General features: G+C 35.3%; 1 protein-coding gene and 1 long non-coding RNA gene across 11 annotated transcripts in view; one reads left to right on the top strand and one right to left on the bottom strand.

Annotated features, from left to right (window-relative positions):
* RNPC3 (RNA binding region (RNP1, RRM) containing 3) overlaps nucleotides 1-11,726 on the bottom strand; it is a 69,214-nt gene extending 57,488 nt beyond the window's left edge. For 9 of the 10 annotated variants that reach the window (XM_036824300.1, XM_036824341.1, XM_036824333.1 and 6 more), the window contains exons 1-7: nucleotides 11,451-11,726; nucleotides 10,246-10,293; nucleotides 6,038-6,153; nucleotides 4,783-4,866; nucleotides 4,255-4,366; nucleotides 3,083-3,151; nucleotides 78-220 (exon numbers count right to left, since the gene is read on the bottom strand). In XM_036824300.1, the coding sequence (XP_036680195.1) occupies nucleotides 78-220; nucleotides 3,083-3,151; nucleotides 4,255-4,366; nucleotides 4,783-4,866; nucleotides 6,038-6,153; nucleotides 10,246-10,293; nucleotides 11,451-11,642 (764 nt within the window). In that variant the 5' untranslated portion in view covers nucleotides 11,643-11,726. The remainder of the gene's footprint in view (nucleotides 1-77; nucleotides 221-3,082; nucleotides 3,152-4,254; nucleotides 4,367-4,782; nucleotides 4,867-6,037; nucleotides 6,154-10,245; nucleotides 10,294-11,450) is intronic. The other variant, XM_036824373.1, reaches the window with a different exon arrangement.
* Nucleotides 11,727-11,807: 81 nt separating this feature from the next.
* Nucleotides 11,808-26,648, top strand: LOC118880660. The gene is made up of 3 exons (XR_005016360.1): nucleotides 11,808-11,886; nucleotides 24,937-25,041; nucleotides 26,467-26,648. It is a non-coding gene; the product is annotated as an uncharacterized LOC118880660 (long non-coding RNA).
* Nucleotides 26,649-27,265: the final 617 nt, after the last annotated feature.

The raw sequence follows: 27,265 nt of genomic DNA, 5'->3' as shown, positions 1-27,265 counted from the left end.
TAAGAAGAGCAAGAGAATCTCTCCCCCATATTCTATGTTTCTTAGAATCTAAACAAATATTATTTGACATTGCAAACCTCTGACGGTCTTCATCATCACTGCTTTCATATTCTGATTCTTTACTAGATAATTCCTCATCCTCATCTGGCAAAGGAGGTTCCTGTGGTGGCTGAGGAGATGCAGGTGGAAGAGGAGCATGTAGTGGCATATAGTCTTCATACTAATTAAAAGAACAAAACAAAAATACTACGGTAATCTATGATGTTTAGAAAACCATTTCCATTCAGATACATGATTCTCACATCTCTCTACCTCATGATTTTCTTCTACACATTCAACATATATTGATGAAACACTTGTCTCAGCAGCCTTTAGCTGATCACAAAACTTGTTTCTTCTTCCTTGGCACTTAGCTGGACTAAATTTCCAAACCTCCTTTGCAGTTAGATTTCACCTGAAGTTTAGTCAATGAAATGTTAGCATAAAAAACTCCCACACATGTAATTCTCTCTTTCTTCTTGATCTGCAGCCTGCATGGTAATGTCCTCACCAACTTGGGGATGCACATAATGAAGATAACTTATCTTTTAAGTGACTCAGTAAAGGAGAACACCATTCTGCCCTACTTTTGGAATGAACTTGGCCTGAGCAAGAAATAACTTTTATTGTGTTAAATTACTAAGATTTGAGTTTTATTTGTTAATAGCAGCTAGCATAATCTTTGCAATGTGTCAGGAATTGAGGTGTTGGGGTTATAAAGAAAAATTATGCAGCTAATAGTATACACATTAGAAAAGCAACCAATACACAATATGAAAGCAAATTTTCTATTTAAATGTTAGCTCTCAAAATAATTTCTCATTGCTGTTATCTAAAAAAGTACTAAGGGTACATGTATATAATGGACTATTACTCAGCCATAAAAAAGAACGATGTAATGCCATTTGCAGCAACATGGATGGACCCAGAGACTGTCACACTGAGTTAAAGTAAGTCAGAGAAAGATAAATATCATATGATATCACTTATAAGTGGAATCTAAAAAAATGGTAGAAATGAATTTATTTACAAAACAGAAAGAGTCACAGATGTAGAAAACAAATTTATGATCACCAACAGGGGGAAAGTGATAAATTGGGAGATTGGGATTGACATATACACACTACTGTAAATAAAATAGATAACTAATAAGAACCTACTGTATAGCACAGGAAACTCAATACTCTGTAATGGCCTATATGGGAAAAGAATCTAAAGAAGAGTGGATATACGCATATGCATAACTGATTCACTTTGCTGTATACACCTGAAACTAACACAACATTGTAAATCAACTATACTTCAATTAATAAAAAATAAATAAAATAAAAAGTACTAAGAGTACTATAGCAAAATATTGGGTTGGCCAAAAGGTTCGTTCGTTTTTTTCCATAAGATGGCTCTATTAGCGGTTAGTTGTCTTTAACTTCATTCGAAACAATTTTGTTAGATTGTATTGTGACAGCCTGTCATATCAACATGCATTAAAAAAAAAACTTATCAAAACTGGTGAATTTTTGTGTGGCCATTTTAATATCGATGGAAGAAAAAAGCAACATTTTCAGCATATTACGTTTTATTATTTCAAGAAAGGTAAAAACGCAACTGAAATGCAAAAAAAGATTTGCGCAATGTACGGAGAAGGTGCTGTGACTGATCAAACGTGTCAAAAGTGGTTTGCAAAGTTTTGCTGGATGATGCTCCACAGTCGGATAGACCAGTTGAAGTTGACAGCAATCAAATTGAGAAATTAATTGAGAACAATCAATGTCATAGCACGTGGGAAAGAGCCGACATACCCCAAATATCCAAATCGAGCACTGAAAATCATTTGCACCAGCTTGGTTATGTTAATCGCATTGATGTTTGGGTTCCACGGAAGTTCAGTGAAAAAAATCCTTCTTGATCATATCTCCGCATGCGATTCTCTACTTAAACGTAATGAAAACGTTCCGTTTTTAAAACAAATTGTGATGGGCAATGAAAAGTGGATACTGTACAATAATGTGGAACAAAAGAGATCATGGGGTAAGCAAAATGAACCACCACCAACCATACCAAAGGCCGGTCTTCATCCAAAGAAGGTGATGTATATATGGTGGGATTGGAAGGGAGTCCTCTATTATGAGCTCCTTTCAGAAAACCAAATGATTAATTCCAACAAGTACTGCTCCCAGTTAGACCAACTGAAAGCAGCACTTGACGAAAAGCACCCGAAATTAGCCAACAGAAAATGCATAACCTTCCATCAGGATAACGCAAGACCACATGTTTCTTTGATGACCAGGCAAAAACTATTACAGCTTGGCTGGGAAGTTCTGATTCATCTGCCGTATTCACCAGACATTGCACCTTCGGATTTCCATTTATTTTGGTCTTTACAAAATTCTCTTAATGGAAAAAGTTTCAGTTCCCTGGAAGACTGTAAAAGGCATCTGGAACAAACAGTTCTTTGCTCAAAAAGATAAAAAGTTTTGGGAAGATGGAATTATGAAGTTGCCTGAAATACGGCAGAAGGTAGTGGAACAAAAGGGTAAATATACACTGTTCAATAAAGTTCTTGGTGAAAATGAAAAATGTGTCTTTTACTTAAAAATTGAAGGCACTTTTTGGCCAAACCAATAATAACTAAAATTATTCAAGAGCAGACATAGCCTACCATTGAAATTATTGATAGATCTGCACAGTAAATTCTAATAAAAAAATTATCAACCTTTTAATAAAACGAGAAAAATGGAAATTCTAGACAATTCAGTTTGTTAAATGTAACTATCCTATAGGATAGCACAACGTCCTAGGTCAAAGGCCTGAACAACAACACTGGCAGAAATGATGGCCTCTATTACCAAAGCATCTCTTTAATGTTCTGGCTTTCTCCCACTTTCAATTCTCCACTGGACTATTATTACGTTAACTTTACACTTGTTCTTCATTTTCAATACAAATTAGAGGTCACTGGCATAACATTTGTAAAATTTAGCCTCAATAATTTCACCTCAGGAAGAGAAATTTTGAATCTTGAAAATTCTAAGAGCTTTCTTACCATGGGAGGCCTTGCAGTAATTGGTCCAAAAGGTGTGGGCAAATTCATTTTATTCATAAGATGAAGCACCTTAATAAAAGTGGTAAAACATTTAAAATAAAATAGAAAAAATGATGATTCAACTCATATCTGATATTTTATGTACTAAAAAACTTTGCAATAACACTATTCATTACTTTGGTGCAAAGGAAGGACCACCTCTTGCCTTTATAATCCCAGGACAGGGCTAAACTAGTATATCTCAGGCACTGGTGTATCTCAGAAGATTAGCCTTCTTAAAATATTTGTCTATTCTACAAATACAATTATTCTCATTATTAAAAATGTCATGTTCTTACAACAGAAAAATTTACTGAACTGTTTTTTTTCCCTTGATTATTGTGAAATTGTGAAACACAGAGAAGTACAACAAAGAAAATAAGTATCATCTATATTTTGTACTTAAAAGAATGTTTTATTGTCAGTACTTTCAAGCATTTGCTGAGGGGTCCTCTATGTCCTTTCCTTTAAGAAAGGAAAAGGTGTATGCTAAAGTAACAAAGAAACACCAGAAATTATATTTCCCAAATTAGCTTATGTTTATTAGTATTATTAATACTAAACATGTTAGTATTTTTAAGCTATAGTTTATAAAAGCCTTTACTTGAATGTAGTAATTTTTTATTACCTTTTGCAATGGACTGAATGTTTGTGTCCCCCTCCAAAATTCTTATGTTGAATCCTAACCCACAATGGGATGGTATTAGGACATAAGGCCTTTGGGAAGTAATTAGATCATAAGGGTAGAACCCCCATAAATGGGATTAGCGTCCCTTATAAAAAGCACGAGAGAGCTCTCTCACCCTCTTTCAGCTACATGAGGATACAAAGAGAAAACGGCCATCTGCAACCCAGAAGAGGGCCCTCACCAGAACCTAACCATGCTGGCACACTGATCTCCAACTTCTAGCCTCCAGACCGTTAAAAATAATTTTTTATTATTTAAAAGCCACCCAAGCTATGATACTTAGTTATAGCAGCCCAAACTAAGACACCTTTAAAATACTGAAACATCATTGTCCCTATAGGAATCAGTCTAATACTATTATAAAAAAAAATTTGAGAATTAGCATGAAAACTAACATATAAGGTTGTACAAGTACTTACTTTGAGCAACATTTTATTCTACTTACCTGTACGTAGAACTTAGGCACACTTGCCAAAGCATTTACTATGTTTGCTAGAATCGTGCTTGAAGGTGGTGGGTACATATACTTGAGGCATGAATTTAGAGGAAAAGTCAGCCTAAAAAAAATATCTTAAAATGCTTATTGTGTTTTAATAAGTTTCATATCAATAACTCATTTTAGGTAACCTAATAACATACAAATTGCTCAAATGATTCAGTAAGAGTACTCTGTTCCTAACAGATCCAATTGATTACATTTAAAAAGAAACTTGCCTTCTGATTGCATTAGAGAAGAATACGGCATTTCTTATCAGAGAATATCTTACAACTTTGAACATTTTAATGGAACCAAATTCAGTGACAAACTCTTAGAGCTCAGTATGTTTAATCAACACATTAAAAATATGCACGATATATAATAAAATGTTCTTTAAAAAATTATCTTATTTGCAATACACACACATCCCACACACACACCACCTATCCAAAACAAAACCAAAAGAACAATGAAATACAAACAAAAAATGCTAACCCATGGTTTGGTGCAATTCCATTTTCTATGGTTAAACAATCAAGTTCTTTCTTTTCTTTATCATCTTCCACAGTATCATCAGACCTAAGAAATACAGAATCAAAGTTGATCTTACCTTTAGAAATAGAATGAAAGATTGCATACAAAAATGACATATTATCGGGCTTCCCTAGTGGCGCAGTGGTTGAGAATCTGCCTGCCAATGCGGGGGACACGGGTTCGAGCCCTGGTCTGGGAAGATCCCACATGTCGTGGAGCGACTGGGCCCATGAGCCACAATTACTGAACCTGCGCGTCTGGAGCCTGTGCTCCGCAACAAGAGAGGCCGCGATAATGAGAGGCCCGCGCACCGCGATGAAGAGTGGCCCCCACTTGCCACAACTAGAGAAAGCCCTCGCACAGAAACGAAGACCCAACACAGCCATAAATAAAATAAATAAATTAAAAAAAAAATGACATTATCTTTTCAAACAGGGCATTATGAAAACAGTTCCATAAGTAAAACTTTCAACTATTTCTTAAGTAAACACCAATGAAAAAGAGTATCTATTCCAGATATTATAGAAGGCATGGCACATTTTCATTTACTCTTCACAGCAACCCTATGAAGATGGTATGATAAATCTCACTGACACCCCCGCCTCACCAAAACTGAAGTTCACATGGTATAAATCAGTGGCACACAAATTTCCTCAATGTACATCAACGAGGGTCTGTTAAAACGCAGACTGCTGGGGCCTATCCTCCTCCCCACCCCCAATACCCCAAATTTCTGATTCAGTAGGACTAGGTTAAGGCCTAAGAATCTTTCTTTCAGTCAAGATCTTAGACGATGCAGCTGGTACAGGGATTATACTTTGAGAACCACTGGTGTAAAGCAAATTTATAAAGGTTATATAACTACAAAGAATTACAGCTGGGACCCAAATACCAGGCCATGCCTATTCATGACACCTTGCTATATCTAACACAAGGATTTTATACTAGTTACCTTCCCTCCACTTAAAGTTGAATGCTTTTCACCCTACTCTTTTCCCACTTCACATTGATTAATTCCTAATATTAAATCAATACTCAGGTTCCTAACGCACAATTAGGAATGAACAAATATATTGCTTTAATGTACTAGATTCAGTAGAGAGATATAACCATTTACTGTTTCAAGTTATTTACTTGCTAGTCTGAAAACAATCCAAGAGCAATACAACGGATTAAAAAAAACACTTTTAAAATGTACGAAAACCTATCTACATACTTTTTCTTTTTTTCAGTGCTTGAAGGACATGGTGAATGAACTTGATCTTGCTCTTTTGCAAATTCAACAACTAAAGTATGACCTAAAAGCTTCAGTTGATGAAGTCTTGTCAATGCCTTCAGTTGGAAAAGTAAAAAAAAAATTAATAACTGTACCAAAATTATTTGTTAGAGACCATATATAAAATAATTTATACATGTTTTTTGTTAATGCTCTTAATATTTCCTTGGCTATTTCTTACCCACTTCTCATCTCAGGCTGCCAAGGCTTCATTACTTATTAAGCAACTGCTTCCAGTCACTTAGGAAAACTAAGATCTGGTTAAATCCAACACTGCCTATACCCAGGCAGCTGAAAATGGTTAGAAAAACAAACATAATGAATTGGGCTAGTCTCACTTTAAATTCACAACCACAAATCTGAGGGTGACCCTTAAGGAAGCCACAGTCACTTATTATATTAGTTCATTTTTTTCTACCAATCTCTAAGACAATATTTTGTACCATTTCCTTCTTCCTCAACCTCACAATACTCCTGTCCCATTTTTTTAGCCTAGGATACTGTTTCCTACTTTGAGAAAACTGAAGCAACAAGATGAGAACTTCAGATTTCCCACCATAACTTCCCATCTACCAGCTTCTGCATCCACATATTCTATCTTCTATCTGTTATCACATGTTAACAATCCATGTTTTTATTTAAATCTAGTTGTTTTACTTGTATACTAAATCCCAGCCTGTCTTCTGCTCTCTGGAACTGTACAGGGTGTGCTCCTACCTACATTGTTAATTTTCTGTCCTCTATTGGATCACTGACATCAGCATACAAACATAGTCTGATTTCTCCCATCCTAAAAAATATTTTTTCTTCCATCTGTTGATCCAACTTATCACTCTCCCCCACCCGCCCCCCTCCCCCACTCTGCTTTAAATTACTCTTGCAGTAAAACTCAAGAATTATCTATGCCCTCTATCTAAAATTCCTCTCTGCCCATCAGTCTCAAACTCACTCCAATCAGGTTCATGCCTTAATCAGTCCACTGACACTGCTTGTCATAAACAACAAATTCTGTACTGCCACACCAATGGTCAATTCTCAATCTTCATTTTACTGCATTTAACACAATCACTCCACTCTCTCCTTCATACATGTTCTTCACTTGGTGTCTAGACACTATAATTTCCTACAGGTTTCTTGCCAGCTCATTGGTTTCTACTCCTCAATCACTGTGGCTTATGCCGTCTCAAACTCTTAATGTTGTCATACTCCAGAGGTCTATTATTGGTCCTCTCTATCTAATCCAGCACCCTAATTTTAAAAACCATCTCTATGCTGATGATTTCCCAATTTATAATTTCAGCCCAAACCTCTGTCCTTAAATCCAGGAACATATATCCAAACTACTGGAAAGCTTCTCTTAATTTTAAATATTTTAAAATTAAGACTTCAGGAATTGAATCTTCTCTCCCCATCCCCCCTCAAATGTTCTCCATCTGGAACCTTCGGATGGTAACCCCCTTCTTTCATTTACTCATGTCAAAAATCTTGGAACCATCCTTAACACCTCTTTCCCACACTGCATATCCAAGCCACTGAGAAATCCCGTTTGCTTCTACCTACAAAATATATCCAGAATATGACTATTTCCTACCATTTCCACTGCTACCATCATGGTCCAAGCAACCATCATCTCTGGACTGAATTAACAGTATAACCTTTTAACAGATTTCCCTGTTTCTACTCTTCCCTGCCTTCCATCTACTCTCAACACAAAGTGATACTTTTACATATAAGTCGAATTATGTTACTGCTTTGCTCACAATACTATAATGGCTCCCAATTTTACTCAGAGTAACATCTACGGTCCTTACAGCACCCACATGATATGGCCCTCTCTTAGTTCTCTGACCTCAAATTCAATATCTCCCCTCATTTGTTTTTGCTTTAGCCACAAGCTAGTGCATGCCAGCTATTCCTCTTACTGGAATGCACTTCCCCAAAATTCCCTTAGCTAACTTCCTTCACTTCCTTTAAAATGTTGCTCAAATATGACCATAACTACCTTAACTGTAGCTTAACCCTCCCAACCCAGCACTCCTGATCCTATTGTTCTTTTTTTATAGCATTTATCATTTTCTAAAATATTAAACTCATTAAGTTTATTATTTATGGTCTGTCTCCCCTTTGAGAATGTGAGCTCCGATGAGGGCATAAATCTGTTTTATTCATTGATATATCCCAAGACCTAAAGCAGCATCTAGCACATAGCAGGCACTCAATATTTTTTGAACAAATGGAACTTTAGGCCTTAACAGGGACTATAATTTTATTCTACCATCTTTATGCATCCTTATTTGACTCCATTATACACAGCAAGTTTCTATATGTTTCAATAATTTTCAAGTCCTTAAATCAGCCTAGACCTCTTACTATCAGTGAGCCTTTGATTATCTGAAATACAGCTGAATTGCTTTAAGTTTCTTCCTCTCAAAATGTATGTCACACATTCTTTTCAAAGTTATGGCTTTTAATTTTTAATGTTAGACAATGACTGGTTCCATGCCCTCTCCTCCAAGTTAATCTTGACTCTAAAACAAGGTGGTTTTCATTACCATATTTTACTAAAAACTTTTTATGCTATATTTCAAAAGGTCTTTAGTGAAAAAAAAATTTTCCTATACTTTAATACATATAATGTGAAAGTCCTCTGTAATCCCATCCTTGGAGAAAGACATTTATTATTCAATTTGGTGTATAGCTCTGCTACATTTTGTTCTATGCATAAACTAACATACACAGTATTGATACTAGTTTTCCAAAATTCCAAGGTTACATATTATATAATGTTTTGCAACTTTATTCATGTACTCTATCTGGGCTACATTCCTTATTAATACATATTCATTTGAGCTCATTCTCTGATGGTTGTAGTCCAGTGTATGGATATACTACAATTTAAAGTATCCTTTCCTCTTATTGATGAGAATTTGGGTCATTTCTATAGTTTCACAATAAAAATACTTTACTAATAGACTGTGTTCATTCTTCATCTTGTGTCATCACAGGATCTTATCTTCTTAAAACTCTCTTATCCTTGCATCCATGAGAATTTATTTTCTAGTTCTACTTCCTTTTTAACTTCTCCCTCCCAGTCTTTGCTGGCTCTTCTCCCTTTGGGCAACCATATCCATTTACCTTCTTGAGGAAACTCCATTTTTAACCCTGCCTCAGCTCTAGTCCCGTATTTTTAATTGTTTTTAAAATATTTCCACAGAAGTAGCCCACAGACTCCTGCCCCTCATGTCAACTAATGTAATAACTCAGTCCAAAAATTTCCAAGTATTCCCTCTCTCTCAACCACTACATCTACAGGGATCACAGGACCAACAAACAAAATCTCTACCAAATGTATATCTACTTCTTCCTTTGTCTTCTTACTGCCTTATTCAGATCCTTTCTCTTGCCTTAGCCATTATAACATTTCTCTTGTCTTCGCTTTCCATTTGGTCTTTCTAACTCTCATCTTTTTCGATATCCAATCCATTACATGAACTCTACCAGATATCTTTCACAGACCTGACCATACAACTGGTCAGCTCAAATATATCAAGTGCCTTAAGAATAACTACTAAACAAAATTCAATCCCTCCCTCCCTTCCACCCAAATTTAGACTCAACCTATCTTCCAAGTCCTATTTCAATTTCAACCCTTAGTTTTTGCTCCACTTAGAACTTTCCATGCCCCACAGCTTTATTTAGTGTTCTCTAAACCTGGAAGGTCCATCTCCCTTTGTTTTCTTCTCAAAATCTAACTAATCATTAAAGGTCTACCTCAAAGGTCACCTCCTTTGCAAATGATCCCCTAGGATTTTTTTTAATATATGTATTTTCCATTTAATGCTTAAAACATCTTGTCTTGCAACAGTTACAGAGATAGTTATCAATGTCTGCATCCTTTAGAACTTGTCATTTTTAATTACATATGAGATTACAATTCAATTTTAATTAATGTTCCAGTTAATCTACTAGTCTTATGTCCAAACATTGGGCAAAATCTGCCAAATGACAAACCAAATGTAGCCTATGGGGCAAACTCTGAAAATACAAACCCTTTTGCTTTTAAAAACTATAGTTTAACATTATGCTCCATTTTTGAACTAAAACTGGATAATAGAAAATTGTTAATAATAGAAAAGAAAAAGTCATACCTTTATAGCTGCTTTTTCATTAGGGAAAGTAGCAAAAGCTGTATGTTTCTGAAAAACAAGGTACAAATTATTTCAAATATAATTTCTCATAAGGAAGTCTGATATTTCACCAGCTGACAGTGATTTGACACATTAATAAAATCACAGAAAAGAACGGGAAATCCAGATCATTTAACTGATTACTAAATTCAGTACACTGCTTTTCAATCAGTTTAGGATCAGACTTCTTTGAGATGAAAGACTTTCTCATATAAAGGGGCACGCACACACACACACACAGCGTGTTTTACATATATTTTCAAGTAGTTCGACAGTCCATAAGTTAAAAAACCCCTACTATACACAGAGGACCACCCTTAAACCATCCAAAAATATAAAATATCTTACATGTATAACGCATCTAAGATCTAAACTTTCCTCTATATAGCCAAATGCAAAGTTTAAATTGGTCTTTCTCCTAACTCAGTAATTCTCAACCCTGGCTGCATTATTAGAAACACCCGGGGAGACTTTAACCACTGATGTTTTGCCCCATCACAGACCATCTGGCAGAAACTTAACATCACCACTGCTATTTTAATGGAGAGAACTCATCTAAAACATCTTCAGGTATAAAGGAAAATAAAGTAATTGTGTACATCCCAGTGTTGGACTTGGAACAGTCTTAAAATATTGCTCCCTGAAGGATTCCGTTGGAAATTTTTTATGAAGAACATCTTCGTCAAAAACTTAGTAGAAATCCTGTAACTAGTTTACTCAAGTTACCGACTACTGTAGCTTCTCCTCTATTTTGATGAATGTCTTAACGCCGGCTTATAAGTAAACCAAGATTTTTAAACAGTCCTTCGTTACATATTTCTGAGAGTACTCTTGAGCCTAAGAGAAATACCTCCAAATTCAGAGGAGTTTCGAGATTCCCAGGATGGGAAAATGGAACATAACTAAGCTTCTTTTTTCATTTTTTCTTCTTTGCCTTTCTCACTTGCCCTTTTCCGCAGCGCGGCGACTAACCTAGGCTCGAGCCAATTAAAACTTGACTTGGGACGCAAGATATTTTGATATGAAGGAGGAAAGACTGGGAAACCCCCACTACACAAGCGCATCTCCCTCACTCTTTTCTGTCTTCTTCCTTCTGTCAGAACTTCCCCTCCCCAGGTCAACAGCCAAGGGCCTTCCCCGGAGGCTCGGGACCGGCGCGCCCTTACCAGTCGCCCTTTATCGGACAGGACGCGCACGGACTGCGCTCCGAAATACTTCAGTAAGTCCTCTTTCTCCTCAGCGGTTAGCTCGGCTGGCAGGTGCCTCACTAGAAGGGTTCGGTCGCCCCGCGGCGGAGAAAGCGAAGCAGAGCTCTGGCAGCCTCTCGACATCGGCAGCGGCTGTTCTGGAGCCGCCATTTCTCACAGAGAACCAGCAACAGGGAAGCCACTGAAGAAACTGCAGTGATCATAAAAAGCTGAGCTAAATGAGTGTTTTCCCACTTCGCGCTAAGGATTCTGGAAACAAGGAAGTAACGCGAGAGATGGTCGCCTTCTCGCGAGACCTGCACCACGGAAGGGTGCCAGCTCTTCGGAGACACGTTCCTCAGACTGAAGGGGAAGGTTCCACAGTGATGGAAAAGGAAAATGATTCAAATTCCAGGTAGTTGATGACGGCATTAAAAACAAAAATCCCCCCGAGAGAGGTGTAAGGATTTTAAAAAACCGTCAACGCGTAAGAGACTTCAGCCGCCTTTACGAAAGAGGAAGTAACCTCAAGGCCAGAAGGAGTCACTGCTGCGCATGTGCTAGCTGGGAGCGGGTCTGGGCGTGGCGCCAGGGAGGTCTGGAGTTGCGCTAGCCGGGTTTCTAATCCTGACAGATTGCAAAGTGCGTCTGATTGGCTGGCTTGGACTTGGTGTGGGAATACCGGGTCTGTGTCTACACTCGGGATGATAATGCCTAAAGATTGAACATTCTTTCTTTGGCTCAGTAGCCTTCACGTAGCCAGGCGAACTCAGTTTTAAGGAACAAAAAGTTGAGACAGACACTTGTTTTCTTGAATCATCGGACACGTAGCAGCCGGATACGGTCAGGCCGTGGTTCCCTTTCACGGAATTAGCGGCCTCTAGGGAGAGATGCCCTAATATAAATTCCATCAACAACTCTAAGGTGTAGGTACTCCTCCCCATTTTACAATTGAGCCCTCTGATGTACAATACAGGGAGGTGTAAGTCACACAGCTATTAAATGACCGAACTGGGATTTGACCCTGCTAGTGTGACTGGCCTTTACACTATTCTGCCCCCCTTCTGAATGGAGCGAGGCAGAGAAGTCTTCCTTATTCCATACAAAGAGGGCATTGAGGATTCTGGATAGAGGTATTATTTTAGGTGCAGCTACTACAGTCTGGAGGCCTAAGGTGCCTCTTAACTGTTCTTTTTATTTGCTACTTGATTATATGGTAACTGTATAGCAGTAAACAATATATCAAAGTTTGGCTCCCATGGAAAACGGGTTGGGGAACAAGGGAGGGACAGACATTAATAAAAACTAGAAAAACTATGGAGAACCCCTCCACAAAATGTCATGTATATAGAGCCAGACCATGAGGGCCCTGTGGGTTAGTTTGAAGTTTTGATTAACGGAAGAACAATTGGAAACTGACAGAATTTTTAGTAGAGGTCTGTGTGTATGTGTATATGTATGTAATGATTAAATTTTAGATATGAAAATTTCTCTGGTTGCAGTGTGAAAAATGGAGTAGAAGCAGGAAGACCAGTTGGGCTACTGCAGTAGCCCAGGCAAAAGACACTGCTAGAAATAGTTAAGTAACAGTAGACATGGAGAAAAGAAACAGGAATTGAGATGTATTTTGGAAGTAGAATTGATAGACTTGCAGATGAAGAAGAGTAATTAAGGATAAATTTTGAGGCTTTGGCTTGAGCCCCAACTGTCTACCATCTAGGTGGATGATGATGCCATTTACTGAGCATGAGAAGAGTTAACTAAAGTGTAGCTAGATTAGAGACTGTAGGGGAGGAAGGAACACATTAAAGTATCTATTCAGTATCCATGTTTCAAGTAAGCAGTTGGATGTGTAATTATGGCATTCTGGAGAAACATCAACACTAGATACATATGTAACATCAACACATATAATATTTATATCCAAGGTATAAGAGTGTAGGTAGAGAGAAAGGGGACCAGTATTGATCCATGGGGCATGCCAGTGTTGAGAAATTGAGAGGAGGAAGAACAAGGCAATACTTTTTCTCTTGGCACTTACATTCTAGTAATAAAGACAGACTAAAACATGTAGATAAGTAAGTAAATGACTTCCTTTTGGAGAGTAAATAAGTGCTTTGAGGGAAAAAAAACAGAAATAGACCCAGGGTAGAGGGATAAACTGATTGGAGAGGGCATGCTACTTTAAACACTCCTTTACAGGCTTTTCCCTGCATCTCTTATAATTATTATTATGTATGATTAGCATATAGTAGACATATATAAATATTCAGTGAATGAATGCATGAATGGATTAACTTTAATATTACCACTGCCACCTATGGTCAAGAATTGCTACATGGGTCATCAAGATAAATTTAGTGGTCTTTACTATAATTGAGATACCACAGCTCAGTGAAATAGGAACATGACAGAATTTTATTTTCTCTTAATTACTTTTAGTTGTACTCAATTAAATCCGCCTTATCCTTCCCTTGACAATAGCTCAGGCAGATTTCATAATGTCTTGGTCATTTTCAGTTACTAACAGTTCAAGTCGATTTGAAATGTCAACTTCAAACTCTAATAAGGTGATGCTTTTTACCCTCCCCTCATATAAGGCTTGACCTGAGGGATAGGAAGAAGATGTAATTTGCTTTCATCTCTGCCATGTTTAAGTGGAAGTGGGTGTGGTCTGCTTTGAGTTGCATTTTTCTCATTTCCTTTTCTTGGTATACCCCAGAGGTTCCCAAACTTTCTCAGCTCCTGGTGCCCTTATTGTCTCAGTAATTTTTTTCACAGCATCCCTAGGTGCCACCTTGTTTCCTGTTACCCCTTGATTTTTAAGAGGCACTGCCACCTGGGCTGACTCCGTAAGGTTCAGCAATTATTCCATATATTCCTCTACTTTTTCCAACTCCCAAGTTAGGTGCAACCGAGTGATTCATTCTGGTCAGTGGGCTGTTATGAAAGCAACATTTGTCAATTCCAGACTATAGTACAGAAGAGGGGGTGTGAAAGCAGTGATCCTGGAGGCCACATATTGAGGTCAAAGAGCTGTGAGGTAAACACTGCATAGAATACCTGGTCACCACATCAATGACAACTTCCCTACAAAAGTGCTTGACCCCCTCCAAACCTTGCATAAGTAAGAAGTAACTTTTATTAACTTTTATTATGTAAATACACTGATAGTTTAGGGTTAATTATTTCTTTTTATTTTTTTTTTTTTTTTTTTTTTTTTTTTTTTTTTTTTTTTTTTTTTCAAGAGATAAATAGACTGACACCAAGCATTGTACATGGATGACCACAACAAAAGCAACAATGATTGCAATTACCAAACATGAAACACACTCATACTATGTCATAATATTGACATTCAGTCCAGTAATCCTCCACTGTAACAGCTCCTTTACTTGCAGTGAAAATTGATTTGTATATTCTTTGCCTCTGAGTCCTTGTGGGATTTTTTTTTTTAATTCAGACAGAATTTTTTAATTTTTTTAATTTTTTAATTTTTTTAATTTTATTTTTTTTCCATTGCAAAGCCCATTCTTTCACCAGTAAAAATACACTCTGATGGTTCATTTTATGTGTCAATTTGACTGGCCACAAGGTACCCAGATTAAACATTATTTCTGAGTGTGTCTCTGAGAGTGTTTCTGGATGAGATTAGCATTTGAACTGTTGAACTCATTAAAGTAAATTGCCCTTTCCTATGTGGGTGGGCATCATATATCCATTGAGGGCCAGAATACTACAAAAGGTGGAGGAAAGAAGAATCACCCTTCTTTTCCTGCCTCACTGATTAGGCTGAGACATCTCATCTCATCTTCCACAGTCAGACTGGGTTCTACACCATGAATTCCCCTTGGTTCTCAGGCTTTCAAACTTAGGCTGAATTACACAACCAGCTTTCCTGGATCTCCAGCTTGCAGATGGCAGATCATGGGACTTTTCAGGCTCCATAATCACATGAGCCAATTCCTCATGATAAATATCCTTTTATTTATATATATATTTATATTTTAAAAGTACATAAATAAATATATACATGTATAAATAAATATATATTTTAATGTATAAGTATATAATATTTTATTTTTTTAATAAAATATAGATATAAATATAATATATACTTTTATTTTTATTTATTCATGTATAAAAATTATATACATAAATTAAAATGTAATTGTTATTTATTTTACTTTTATTTATAAATTTTTAGTTTATTATACATGTGTAATACTATATATAATATATTCTTCAATATGTTTTTATTACCACAGCCAGAATGATTCTATTATGCCCTCAGAACTCTCCAGTGGCTTTTCCTCTCACTTAGACTAAAAGCTAAAATTCTTCCTTTGATTTCTAAGAGCTTATATGATCTGGCTCCACCAATGTATTACTTTTGTGGCTTCATCTATTCTTTCCCCCTCCTTCACACTTCACTATAGACATACTAATCTAGCTGTTCTTAAACTCTTCAGACACATGACTCAGATCTTTGTAGTACTTGCTAAAACTTTGAAAAAATGCTTTTCCCACAGATATCTGCATTTTGGCTCCCTTTCTTCAGGTGCTCAAATGTTATCTTTTAACTAAATTGTTCGTTGTCAGTCAACACCATCTCTGCCTCTTCTGTTCTCTGTGTTGCAGCGGCTGAAACACAGGAAACTAGATTTTTCATTATTTTTGTTGTCTATTGCTGTGTAATAAATCACCCCAAAACTTTGTAGTTTAATACAACCACTATCAAAGACTTTTCCTTTTCTCAAGGCAGAATTTGTCTTCATTACATTTATTTTTATACTAGAAATCATCATATATAAATTTGAGTGTGTATATAGTTTCCTTATTACTGGTAAGCTCCTTGAAGATAGGAATTGCTGTATTCATCTCTGTATCCTCCAAGCATTAACATAGTGCCTTAGAAGTAGATTAGTAGTCACTGAATGTTAAAACATGTAAATTAATATTACTCACAAAAAACTAAAATATATCCTGCTGGCAACTAGCGATTGCATACTCATTGATTTGCATGATGACTTTAAGAAACCAGGCTAAAGAGTTCACTGAAAAATTATCACACTGGTCAAAGACAAAATGTCAGTATTATTCTGTGTTACTTATTGAGTGATGATTATGTGTGGATCTCACGGTTAGTCATTTGTAGATTTACTCCCTGTGTAAAATAAACAATTTACATAGCCATGAAATCTTATGTTGGTGTGCATATGAGGGCAAATTTTTGTCATCAGCTTTCAGAAAAATAATCCTTAATATTTGTTTAAATAACATGTAAACATGCCTTTTAACCCAGCAATTCTGTTTTCAGAATCTGTGTGAGACAGCTGGTGCTGCCATAACAAATACCATAAACTGAGTGGGTTATACAATAGAAATTTATTTTCTCATAGTTCTAGAGGCTGAAAGTCCAAGATCAGAGTGTCAGCATTGTCAAGTTCTTGTGATAGCTCTCTTCCCGGCTTGCCTTGCTGCTGTGTCCTCACATGGTAGAGAGAGAGAGAGAGTGAATGTTCTGGAGTAACTCTTATAAGGGCATTAATTCCATCATGAGGGCCCCACCCTCATGATCTCATCTAAACCTAATTACCTCCCAAAGGCCCCATCTACAAATACCATCACGTTGGGTGTTAGATCTTTAACATATGAAATTTGAGGGAACATAATTTAGTCCATAGCAGAATCTATCTTATACAAATAAAAACATTTGTATGTAACCAGCTGGCTCATTGGTTTAACTTACTCAAATCTCATGGAGCTACCAAATATATATATATATTTTTTTTCTTTTTTTTTGATTTTTAATTAATTTGATTTTTTTTCCTAAGACCCAAATCAAGCTTTCCTTTGAGACCTAACAACTTATACCTGTCACTCTACAGCTGAGTTGACTCGGTGGTAAGTAAGCTAGCTTTCTGCACATTAACCTTATGCATACATAATTCTACCAGTCCCTTTATGGATTTAATATTTCTCTTTTAGGATAAATGACTTCAAGTCTCTGGAAGTAATGTGGAATAAAACTGTCACTTAAAAATATATTCATGATCTGTTTTTGCAAAACCTTTGGCTGATATAATCATCTATATTTGTATTATGAATATGTGGGTACTGACAGCTGCTCATAATGTGTAAATCTACCGTAATCCCAGTTCAGTGACATAACACGGTTCTAAATAAATTTTACCTTCAATTTCTTCAAAATATAAATCACAGCAACAAGTATATGTATATTTTACAGCTTCAAACATGTTTTATTGGATCTCCCTTCCCTGACATGTTCCTTAACTTTCCTACTCATTTTGATTTTAAAAACAAACCATTATCTATCATTCAGTCCAATTAAAATACTAAGCTCACTTCTAAGCTTATACCCTTCTCTAAGGAAATCTGTAGTGGAGTCAGTACAGATTTCCTCAGAGAGGACTTTGCCACTGTTCTGGAAATAGCGTGCCTCTTCACCTACCCATCACTGATCACTTACTTGCCTTATTAATTTCTTGGCATATAACAGCCTAGAAATTATATATTAATTCTTATGTGTGTTTGTGTGTGCATGCCTGTATGTGTTTATAATATAAGCTCCATGACATTAGAGTGTCTATCTTGTCTTTGTTTTATTTGCTTCTTTATCTGCAGGCCAAACATAGTATCTGGTACATTGTAGGAGTTTGGTAAATATTTGTTGAATGAATGGATGTTGTCCAGTCCTAATATTATCTTGCTTGCATATATCACAGTTTCAGTTTTACATTCAGGGGCAATTTAAAGCACAGATTTGGGAGTGAAACAGTCTGAGTTTTATAATCCTGCTCTACTCTCACACCTAGGGGAAGTTACTTAACCTCTCTTCTTCTGTTTTCTGTTATGTAAAATGAAGATAATGTCTTTATCATAGAATTGTTATAAGTATTAAATGAATTATTCTGGCACAGAGTCGGTGCTATAGAAGTGGTTATATTTGTTATTTTTATATTTAATTGGTGATTATTTGAATAATTTCTATCTTTCCCACTACAGTTTTAGGAACCACATTAATTTTTTCCAATCATTGTATCTCCACATCCCAGCTCATAATAGGAACTCTATAAATATTTGTTGGGGGAAAAAAAAAAGAATGGTTGAAGTTTTGAGGCAATGCATGCATGTTTGTGTGCCCTAAGTGAGTTCCCGTATTCTGTAGTTACAAGTCATTGTCACTAGATGGCAAGCTTGTCCTAGGCAAGGCAAATGTTTGCATTAAGCCATCAAACTGAAGAATGAGGGTGCAAGGTAGGGGGAAATGTCACATATGCGTTTCTTAGGTTGGTGAGATGATAGGAAGATGAAAGTTTAAGCATAAAATAAAAATTACCTGTTTTTATTCTGCTTCATTTCTACCCTTCTGACTAGCTCATCTTTTGCATAGTAATGCATTTCTGTCATTCCACTGACCTCTTATTATTATATTCATAATTTCTGTTAAAAACAATGTTTAAAAAGGTCTCTTATACTATTCATTATTAACAAGAGTTTCCTAATTTTTTCAACCTCAAACCCTTTCCCTGCTGTTTTCAAAATCTATTATGATTTTGGCTGGGACATAAGTTTCTCTATATCTTATATCCTCTATTCTTCATTCTTGAACAAGTCTTTCATTTATTTTTTTTCTGATTATTGGTCACTCAACATTCATGGGAAGCACATGTCTTTTTTAAGTATATAAATTTATTATTTTTTTCTCCCAGTTTTATTGAGATATAATTGACATACAGATCTGTATAAGTTTAAGGTATACAACATAATGAATTGAATTACATACTTCATGAAATCATTACCACAATAAGTTTAGTGACCATCCATCATCTCATATAGGTACAAAATAAAAGAAAAAGAAAAAAACCTTTTTTCTTGTGATAAAAACTCTTAGAATTTACTCTCTTAGCAACTTTCATATATAACATACATCAGTGTTAATTATATTCATCATGTTGACCATTACATCCCTAGGACACTTATTTATCTTCTAACTGGAAGTTTGTATCTTTTGACCACCTTCATTCAATTCCCCCTTCCTCAACCCCCTGCTGCTGGTAACCAAAAATCTGATCATTTTTCTATGAGTTTGTTCTTTTGTTGAAGTATAATTGACATCCGACACCATGTTAGTTCCTGGTGCACAGCATAGTGATTCGATATTTCTATACATTACGAAATGATCACCACAATAAGTCTAGTTGCCATCTGTCACCATAAAAAGATGTTATATTATTATGACTATATTCCCCACAATGTTACCTTTCATCCCTGTGACTCATTTATTTTGTAACTGGAACTTTATACCGCTTAATTTTCCTCACCTATTTTATTCATCTCACCACCCCTCTCCCCTCTGGCATCCACCTATTTGTTCTCTGTATCTGTGACTCTGTTTCTGTTTTGTTACGTTTGTTCATTTGTTTTGCTTTTTAGAATCCACAATAAGTAAAATTATACAGTGTCTTTCTCTGGCTTATTTCACTTAGCATAATACCCTCTAGGTACATCCATGTGTTGCAAATGGCAAGATTTCATTCTTTTATGGCTCAGTAATATTCCATTGTGTGTGTGTGTGTGTGTGTGTGTGTGTGTGTGTGTGTGTGTGTATCACAGCTTCTTTATTCCTTCATCTGTTGGTGGGCCTTAGGTTGCTTCCATATATTGGCTATTGTGAATAATTATGCAGTAAACATAAGGTTGCATATATCTTTTTGCATTAGTGTTTTCTTTTTCTTTGGGTAAGTACCCAGAAGTAGAATTGCTGGGTCATATAATAGTTCTATTTTTAATTTTTTGAGGAAACTTCATACTGTTTTCCATAGTGCCTGCACCAATTTGCATTCCCACCATCAATTTCAAGGATTGCTTTTTCTCCACATTCTGGCCAACACTTGTTATTTATTGTATTTTTGGTAATAGCCATTTTGACACGTGCGAGGTGATATCTCATTGTGGTTTTGATTTGTATTTCCCTGATGATTAGTGATGTTGGACATTTTTTCATATGTCTTTTGGTCATCTGCATGTCTTCTCAGGTCCTCTGCCCATTTTTTAATTGGGTTGTTTGGTTTTTTTTGATGTCAAGTTTTTTTTATGTCTTGTATATTATCCCCTTATCAGATATATTGTTTGCAAATATCTTCTCCCATTCAGTAGGTTACCTTTTCATTTTGTTGATAGTTTCCTTCGCTGTGCAAAAGCTTTTTAGTTTGATGTAGCTCCATTGTTTATTTTTCTTGTGTTGCCCTTGCCTGAGAAGACATATCCAAAAAATATTGCTAAAACATGTCAGTGAACATACTGCCTATGTTTTCTTCTAAGAGTTTTATGATTTCTGGTCTTACGTTTAAGTCTTTAATCTATTTTGAGTTTCTTTTTATACATGGTGCAAGAAAGTAGTCCAGTTTGATTATTTTGCATGTAGCTGTCCAGTTTTCCCAATACCATTTTTGATCTCTTCCAGTTAGTGTACCATCTTGGGGAAAGAACAAGTTAGATTCAATGCTATTATGCTTGTCTAACTTTACCTTTGTTTAGCAAAATTATCAGTAAGGACCTGGTGGAAAAGAAAGTGTTGAAAAGCCTACAAATTAGATAGTCAACTTCTGAATGATCAATTTTGGGGGGAATTCTGGAAATTAATTTTATAAATATCAATTAATTAAATTGATTAAATGTATGCATATTCTTTGGTAAATTAAATTTGCCCAAATAAATGAAAAATGTGGACATGTAAAAATGAATAATAGTACTTTGAGACAGTAGTAAAAGTTTTCATTACAGTAATATTTAGACAGTATAATTATTTTCTTGTTTATTTTTTGAAAAAATTAAATACTGAAAAAAGTCAACTTCTGTAAAAAATTATAAATAATAACTTATTTCTTTATAATCTTTTCCCTTTGTGCCTTTATGTGATGTATTATTGGCCAAAAGACAGAAAATTTGTGAATTTTCTTTCAACTGCTAAAGGAAAGATTTTTTCCTTCCTTCTCTCTACTTAGTAAGAAAAGTAATTATTGCTTAATTGTCTACTTGATTAGAATGACTTAAAATGAAAGGAATATAAATTATTTAATTGTTAACATTTTTTTTCAAGTTAATCCAGATTTGGTACAATTAGCAATGTTGGTAGAGATTCAGATATACTGATAGTCTTTCTCAGGTTAAATGGTTCAAAGTGGAAAAAAAATTCAGTGATGGTGATTTCCTATACCTTGGGAAGACTTACAGTATAAATTCCAAGTCTTGCATTGACTTAGACCTCCTCTCTATTCCCTCTACCCCATTCCCAACTTCTCTTGCAAACCAGACTCATAAAATTGTTTTACATTCAACTTAAGAGAGGATTTATGAGTTGACCTATTTTAGTGAGAAGGCATCCTCCAAGTAAATTTTCCAAATATATTACTGTCTCATAAATATCTTAGATTTAGTCAGTCTAAGAACTTACATTTTTAAAAACAACTATAACTTAGTTCAGATTAATATATTACTATTTTCCAAAAGTAGTATATATTTATTGTTGAAACTCTATACTGATTAGCAAATGAAAGAAAGAAAAAGTGTAACCCCACCAACTATTAATAATTAATAATTAGCATTTTTGTATAATTCCCTCTACTCCTTTATCTGCCTATATTATACACATGTATTTGTAAAAATTGAATATTATGATTCATATGAGTTTGTAATTTTTAGTAATGTGTTGCAGACTTATTTTTGTGTGATTATACATTGTTCTTCAAATCATGTTTTATAGGATCCCAATACATTGATTTAACCAATTCCTTTATTATTTGCCTTTATTGTATCTTAAAATACAGTATTAGATGGATACGAAAGAATATATGTGACATAAATGTTTTACAGCCTAATAATAACAAAATGAACACCCATGAACCTACCGCCTCACTCCCAAACTAAAACATTGTCTGACAATGATCATTCTACATTGTTAAGTTTCCCAGTGTAGAATAAAAACATGTGAGGAAGTTACAGGTGAACTGTCCAGGTTGGACTCCAGAACTCTTGGTCCTGCCCCATGTCCTTGAGGTCAATTTTTTCCTTCTTGCCTTTATCTAATATCTTGGCTTTATCTATCCCTTATGAGTAACTGTTTGAATAAGGATAGGCAGACACATGGATATCACATCTTCCCCAAATAGTTTTCAGAGAAACATTATCTTAAATCCAAGTTTACCAAAGATCCATTTTCATGAAGGAAACAATAAACATTAATAAAGCGCCTCTTTTTAAACTTTTCATTCCAGGATAAAACCTTTGCTTTACATTTTTATAATCAAAAGTCCAGGTAATTTTTCTCCACTTCTAGAAAAAAGGAAAGGCTAACTTAAAGATTTCTTCTGCTTCTATCCTATCAAGTTTTAAAAAGATTTATCTATTTTTATCAATAGATACTTTTAGATAGTTTTATCTAGATTGTTTATTACAGTTTATTAAGTCAGAGAAAATATATATTTTTTAAGATCAAAACCAATGTCTTATTATCTTCTGGGTAATTTTATGGTATACCTAACTAATAGAAGTCTGGCATTTAGTCAACATTTGCTAAATGAATGATTGTGGTCAGTAGAATTATTCAATAATACCTCATCTGAAGCAAATTGGCAACCTATTCTATGTAAAATAAAGCTTAGCCACCCCTCAAAAAATATTTGCAAAAGTCTCTTAACACTCATATGGGGAACTTGCATTTCTCAGCCATGAGGTTTCAGTTGAGTTACCCCTCTCTGTTTCAGGGCTAAACTCATTGGCTTGAAGCAATCCTGATCTAGTCACTGAGCTTATTTCAGGGGTGAGCAGAAGTACTGGTCCAATTAAAGTACACTTCAAGACTTCTGCTATGAATGCCAGAGCAGATCGTCTCTTCAACACTGGTTATGATTATGAGTGGCTTGGAAATAGCGAAGCATTTTTGTTAATTGGAGGGGCATGGCATAAGATCAGGGCCTCCAAAGGGAGTAGAGCCTGAGAATTGATCCTGGTGCAGTTTTGTTTCTGACCTGAAGATAGATCGAACACTATATGTTTTTTCTGTATGTTAGCCAGTATCCCCTCCTTTTTTGTGACTTCCAACTTTATTGCATTTCCTGTCACAACCAAAAGAATTCTAACTGATTGATTTAGTTTATTTATAGGTGATTTATTTAGTTCTTATTTCAGATACATATCTTTAGTTTATGAACAATTTGAAAAATCTCCATTTTGTGGTTTTCAGGCAAATAGTAGAGAAACCAAAATTTGAAGGGGAAAGATGGGCAGGCCCACTGTCATTAGTCAGCCATTCAGTCAGTGCATGTTTGTTAAACCTTTTAGACTAAAAGATTCATGAGGGTGATGGACTATATCATCCTTTTAATGTCTTTGTCCCCAATTCCTGTGGTAATTTCTTGCACATTGTAACTGCTCAATTAACATCTAATGAATAAATGAATAAAATAATTAAGGGCATTATAATTTAGTAGGAAAAAATCTGGATTATTGTTGCCAGAAATATTTGATAATTAAAGAAAAGCAGATTTATGTTTAAGATATTAAGCTACAGATAGGCATAAATGGGTAAGGAAAAACTTTTATTATTAGTTTTGTGATCATGAGGAATTACTTCACTTCTCTGAACCTCATCTGTAAAATAATTGTAATATCAAGCTCAAGAATTTCTGTGAGCATTTAATGAATTAATGTATATAAAGTGCCTGTAAGAGGTCAATGAATGCTAGCTGTTAATGGTCACTGTACTTCACTTTAATAAAGCCAGTTTACAAAATTGAGTCCTATGTTACTATGTTTAACAAAATTAAGAAAAAAAACTATGAAAATTTGTCCTGAGAATTTAATAAAAGTTTTAATTGATGTATCTATATATTTATCTTACAAATTAATTCTGTGAAAATATAGAAAAATGATATAAAAATTATAACTAAATATTAAATCAATGTTATCATTGTTATCATTATGGACCATGGAATCAATGAGCATTCCCAATGCTGTAGGAATTAGTGTGGTGCATATTAATAATAAATATTTATTAATGTCCAAACATATAGTGCCTATCACGTCATATGGGCTAAATCACATGATATGGATTAAATACCTATTTTTATGTATTTATGTCTTTTATATATTTATTTTTTTATTTATTGTAAGATAGCTAGCTAGCTAGCTAGGTCAGTATTTGTAGGAAGTTGGGTTTGGGGTGATTTTTTTACTTGTCTGGTAGGTTGAATTATTTGCTTCAATTCTTTCCCCCCTCCCTGTAATCATTTGCCCTGCAACCTCTCAATTTCTACCAGCACACACAAAAAAGGAGTACACTTCCTTCCCTACCCCTCGATGTTGAGCTCAATCATGCGACTTGCTTTTGACAATGGAATTTTAGAAGGTAGAACACCATGTGTTTATGCTGTCCCTCTAGCTCTTTGCCATCACCATGAGAAGAATATACCCTGGCTACCTACTGGTTCCAAAAGGAGAATGAAGAACACGTAACGCAGAACCACCCCAGCAAACCCAAAGACATGTGAGTAAAATTCCTCTGAGAGTTTTCTGGGAAGTTTTAATACATCAAAAGATAACTGATAGAATTTAATTCCCTTTTTTCCACAGGGCTTTTTAAAACATCTCTTCCAGGAAATCTTCTCAATACTTTTCCCTTTTCTCTAGGCTGAAATAGATGCCTCTCCTCATGTTTGTGTATTGTCCTCTCCATATCTTTATCACTGAACTTACCACATTATGCTATAATTCTGTTGATTTTGTTATAATATTTCACCAGACTGATTTTCTATAAAGCAGGAGATGTATCTTCAATTTTTTTTGAAAAAAGTCTGTGCCTCATATATAATAGCAGTCAAGTAAGGATTTAATAAACGAATTAGTTTATAGAAATAAATCTAATACACAAAGTGAAATTACATTCACTTTGGAATGGTACAAAATAACATCTTATGGTAGATTGACTGAGTGGTCCCGATTTTTGCCTCCTTATAATAGTAATATATATCCACACCCTTGCCATGTCTCAAGGTGGGCAGAATGTATTTCATCAGCCCTTAATTTTGGGCGTGACCATTTGACTAGCAATGCCAATGGACTGTTAGCACACATGACACAGTGAGGCCTAAAAAAATAATGCAGCAGTTGGGTTTGCCCTTTTGTGCTTCTGTTATTGTCACGTGAAGAACATGTCCCAGGTAGCCCACTAGTCCCACTGATCCAAGAAAGACATATGGAGCAGACTTGGACCTAACTTACGGCTTGGAGCCAAGTTCAGTTTAAGTCAGCCAACTTCCAGCCAGCACACAGATGTGTGAGCAAGAATAAATGATTGTTATTTTGTAGATCAGGGTTGTGGGATGGTTTGTTACAAGCCCAATTGTGGAAATGGTTGGTACTTATTTATGAAGAGATTTTTTTCATGTGAATAGTTAATGAATAAACCTCACTGTTTAGTTTATACCCACAAAGAAATTTTCTAGTGCTTACAAATTTTCAAAATCAATCAAAATGAATCTAGTATGCCTCATGACATAAAGCAAATTCTTATTGACAGAGTTATATTATATCACCGTAATAGCAGATGAGTATTTATAATTTTAATTAATTTCAAGCTATGAATCACACTATTTTTTCCTCTAGATACGTATATATGTATACATGCACAAATACACACATGTATATATATATATATATATATATATATATATATATATATATATATATTTGTATCTTTTGACCACTGTGAAAAGGATAATTAGGCTAAAGCAAAGCTCTTAATTATATTATATATATATATATATATATAATATAATTATATCTAAATAATATAAATAACATATATATATATAATTATATACCTGTATATAATTAAGCTAATGTTTAGATATGTGGTCAACACTGCTGGTTATTTATGCCCTATTATCCATTTTCCTTCTTCTTCTTATAGAACTGATAAGGTCATCTAGACTAAAGAAGATTCCCAGTCTCCCTTCAAGCTAGGTATGTTTGTGTACTCGACAATGGCATGTAAACAGACGTAATCTCTGCCTCCTGTAAGTAATACCCTTAAAGAAAAGGGAAATCTCTTTCCTTCCCTCTTTCCCCTTTACTTTTGTATAGGTGGTAGTGAGTCATCTAGGAACCTATATGTGGACAAACCACAAGATAGAAGGAAGCTGACCCTGTGATTACTTTGTATAGCTCAACTGCCATACCAGCATGGGCCTTTAACTTGTGTGAGAATAAATTTCTGTCTTGTTTGTGCCATTGGTAATACTATATTTGACATGTGTATCATAAATATGCATATCCTGTTCATCTGAGTTATTCCAATTAGATGGCCTACATTTTTACGTATTTTTAAAAATTACAAAATATATGTGTGTTAATGCGCTTGTGCATTGAGTAAGAAATCAGAAATTTTACCCTCTGCGCTCTCCTGTCTAGGAATGATCATCTTAAGCGTTTGGTGCTGTTATTGCCCTTGCCTGACTGGGCCAGTTGTCATGTCTGCATTCCTTCCTGTGTAAGGTATTAGATGTCAAACACATCTCTCCAGAGCCAGTGATCCCAAGTCCCTGGGCTTAGAGGCTGCCAAAGAGAAGAGGGGAGAGGAGGGAAGCAGAGGAGAGGAGAAGGGGAGTGAGAGGAGGGGAGAAACATAGGACAGGCTACTTACTGCCTCTTTGTGTTTTCAATAAGCCTGATGTAAGACTAACATTGGTGGCTCTTCCAGTAGGCGTAGG

Source organism: Balaenoptera musculus, chromosome 1 (genome assembly GCF_009873245.2).
Source record: "Balaenoptera musculus isolate JJ_BM4_2016_0621 chromosome 1, mBalMus1.pri.v3, whole genome shotgun sequence".
NCBI classification, from domain to species: Eukaryota; Metazoa; Chordata; class Mammalia; order Artiodactyla; family Balaenopteridae; genus Balaenoptera; species Balaenoptera musculus.
Note: the sequence above shows the minus strand (reverse complement) of the source record. Positions and strands in the feature narration are given on the sequence as shown.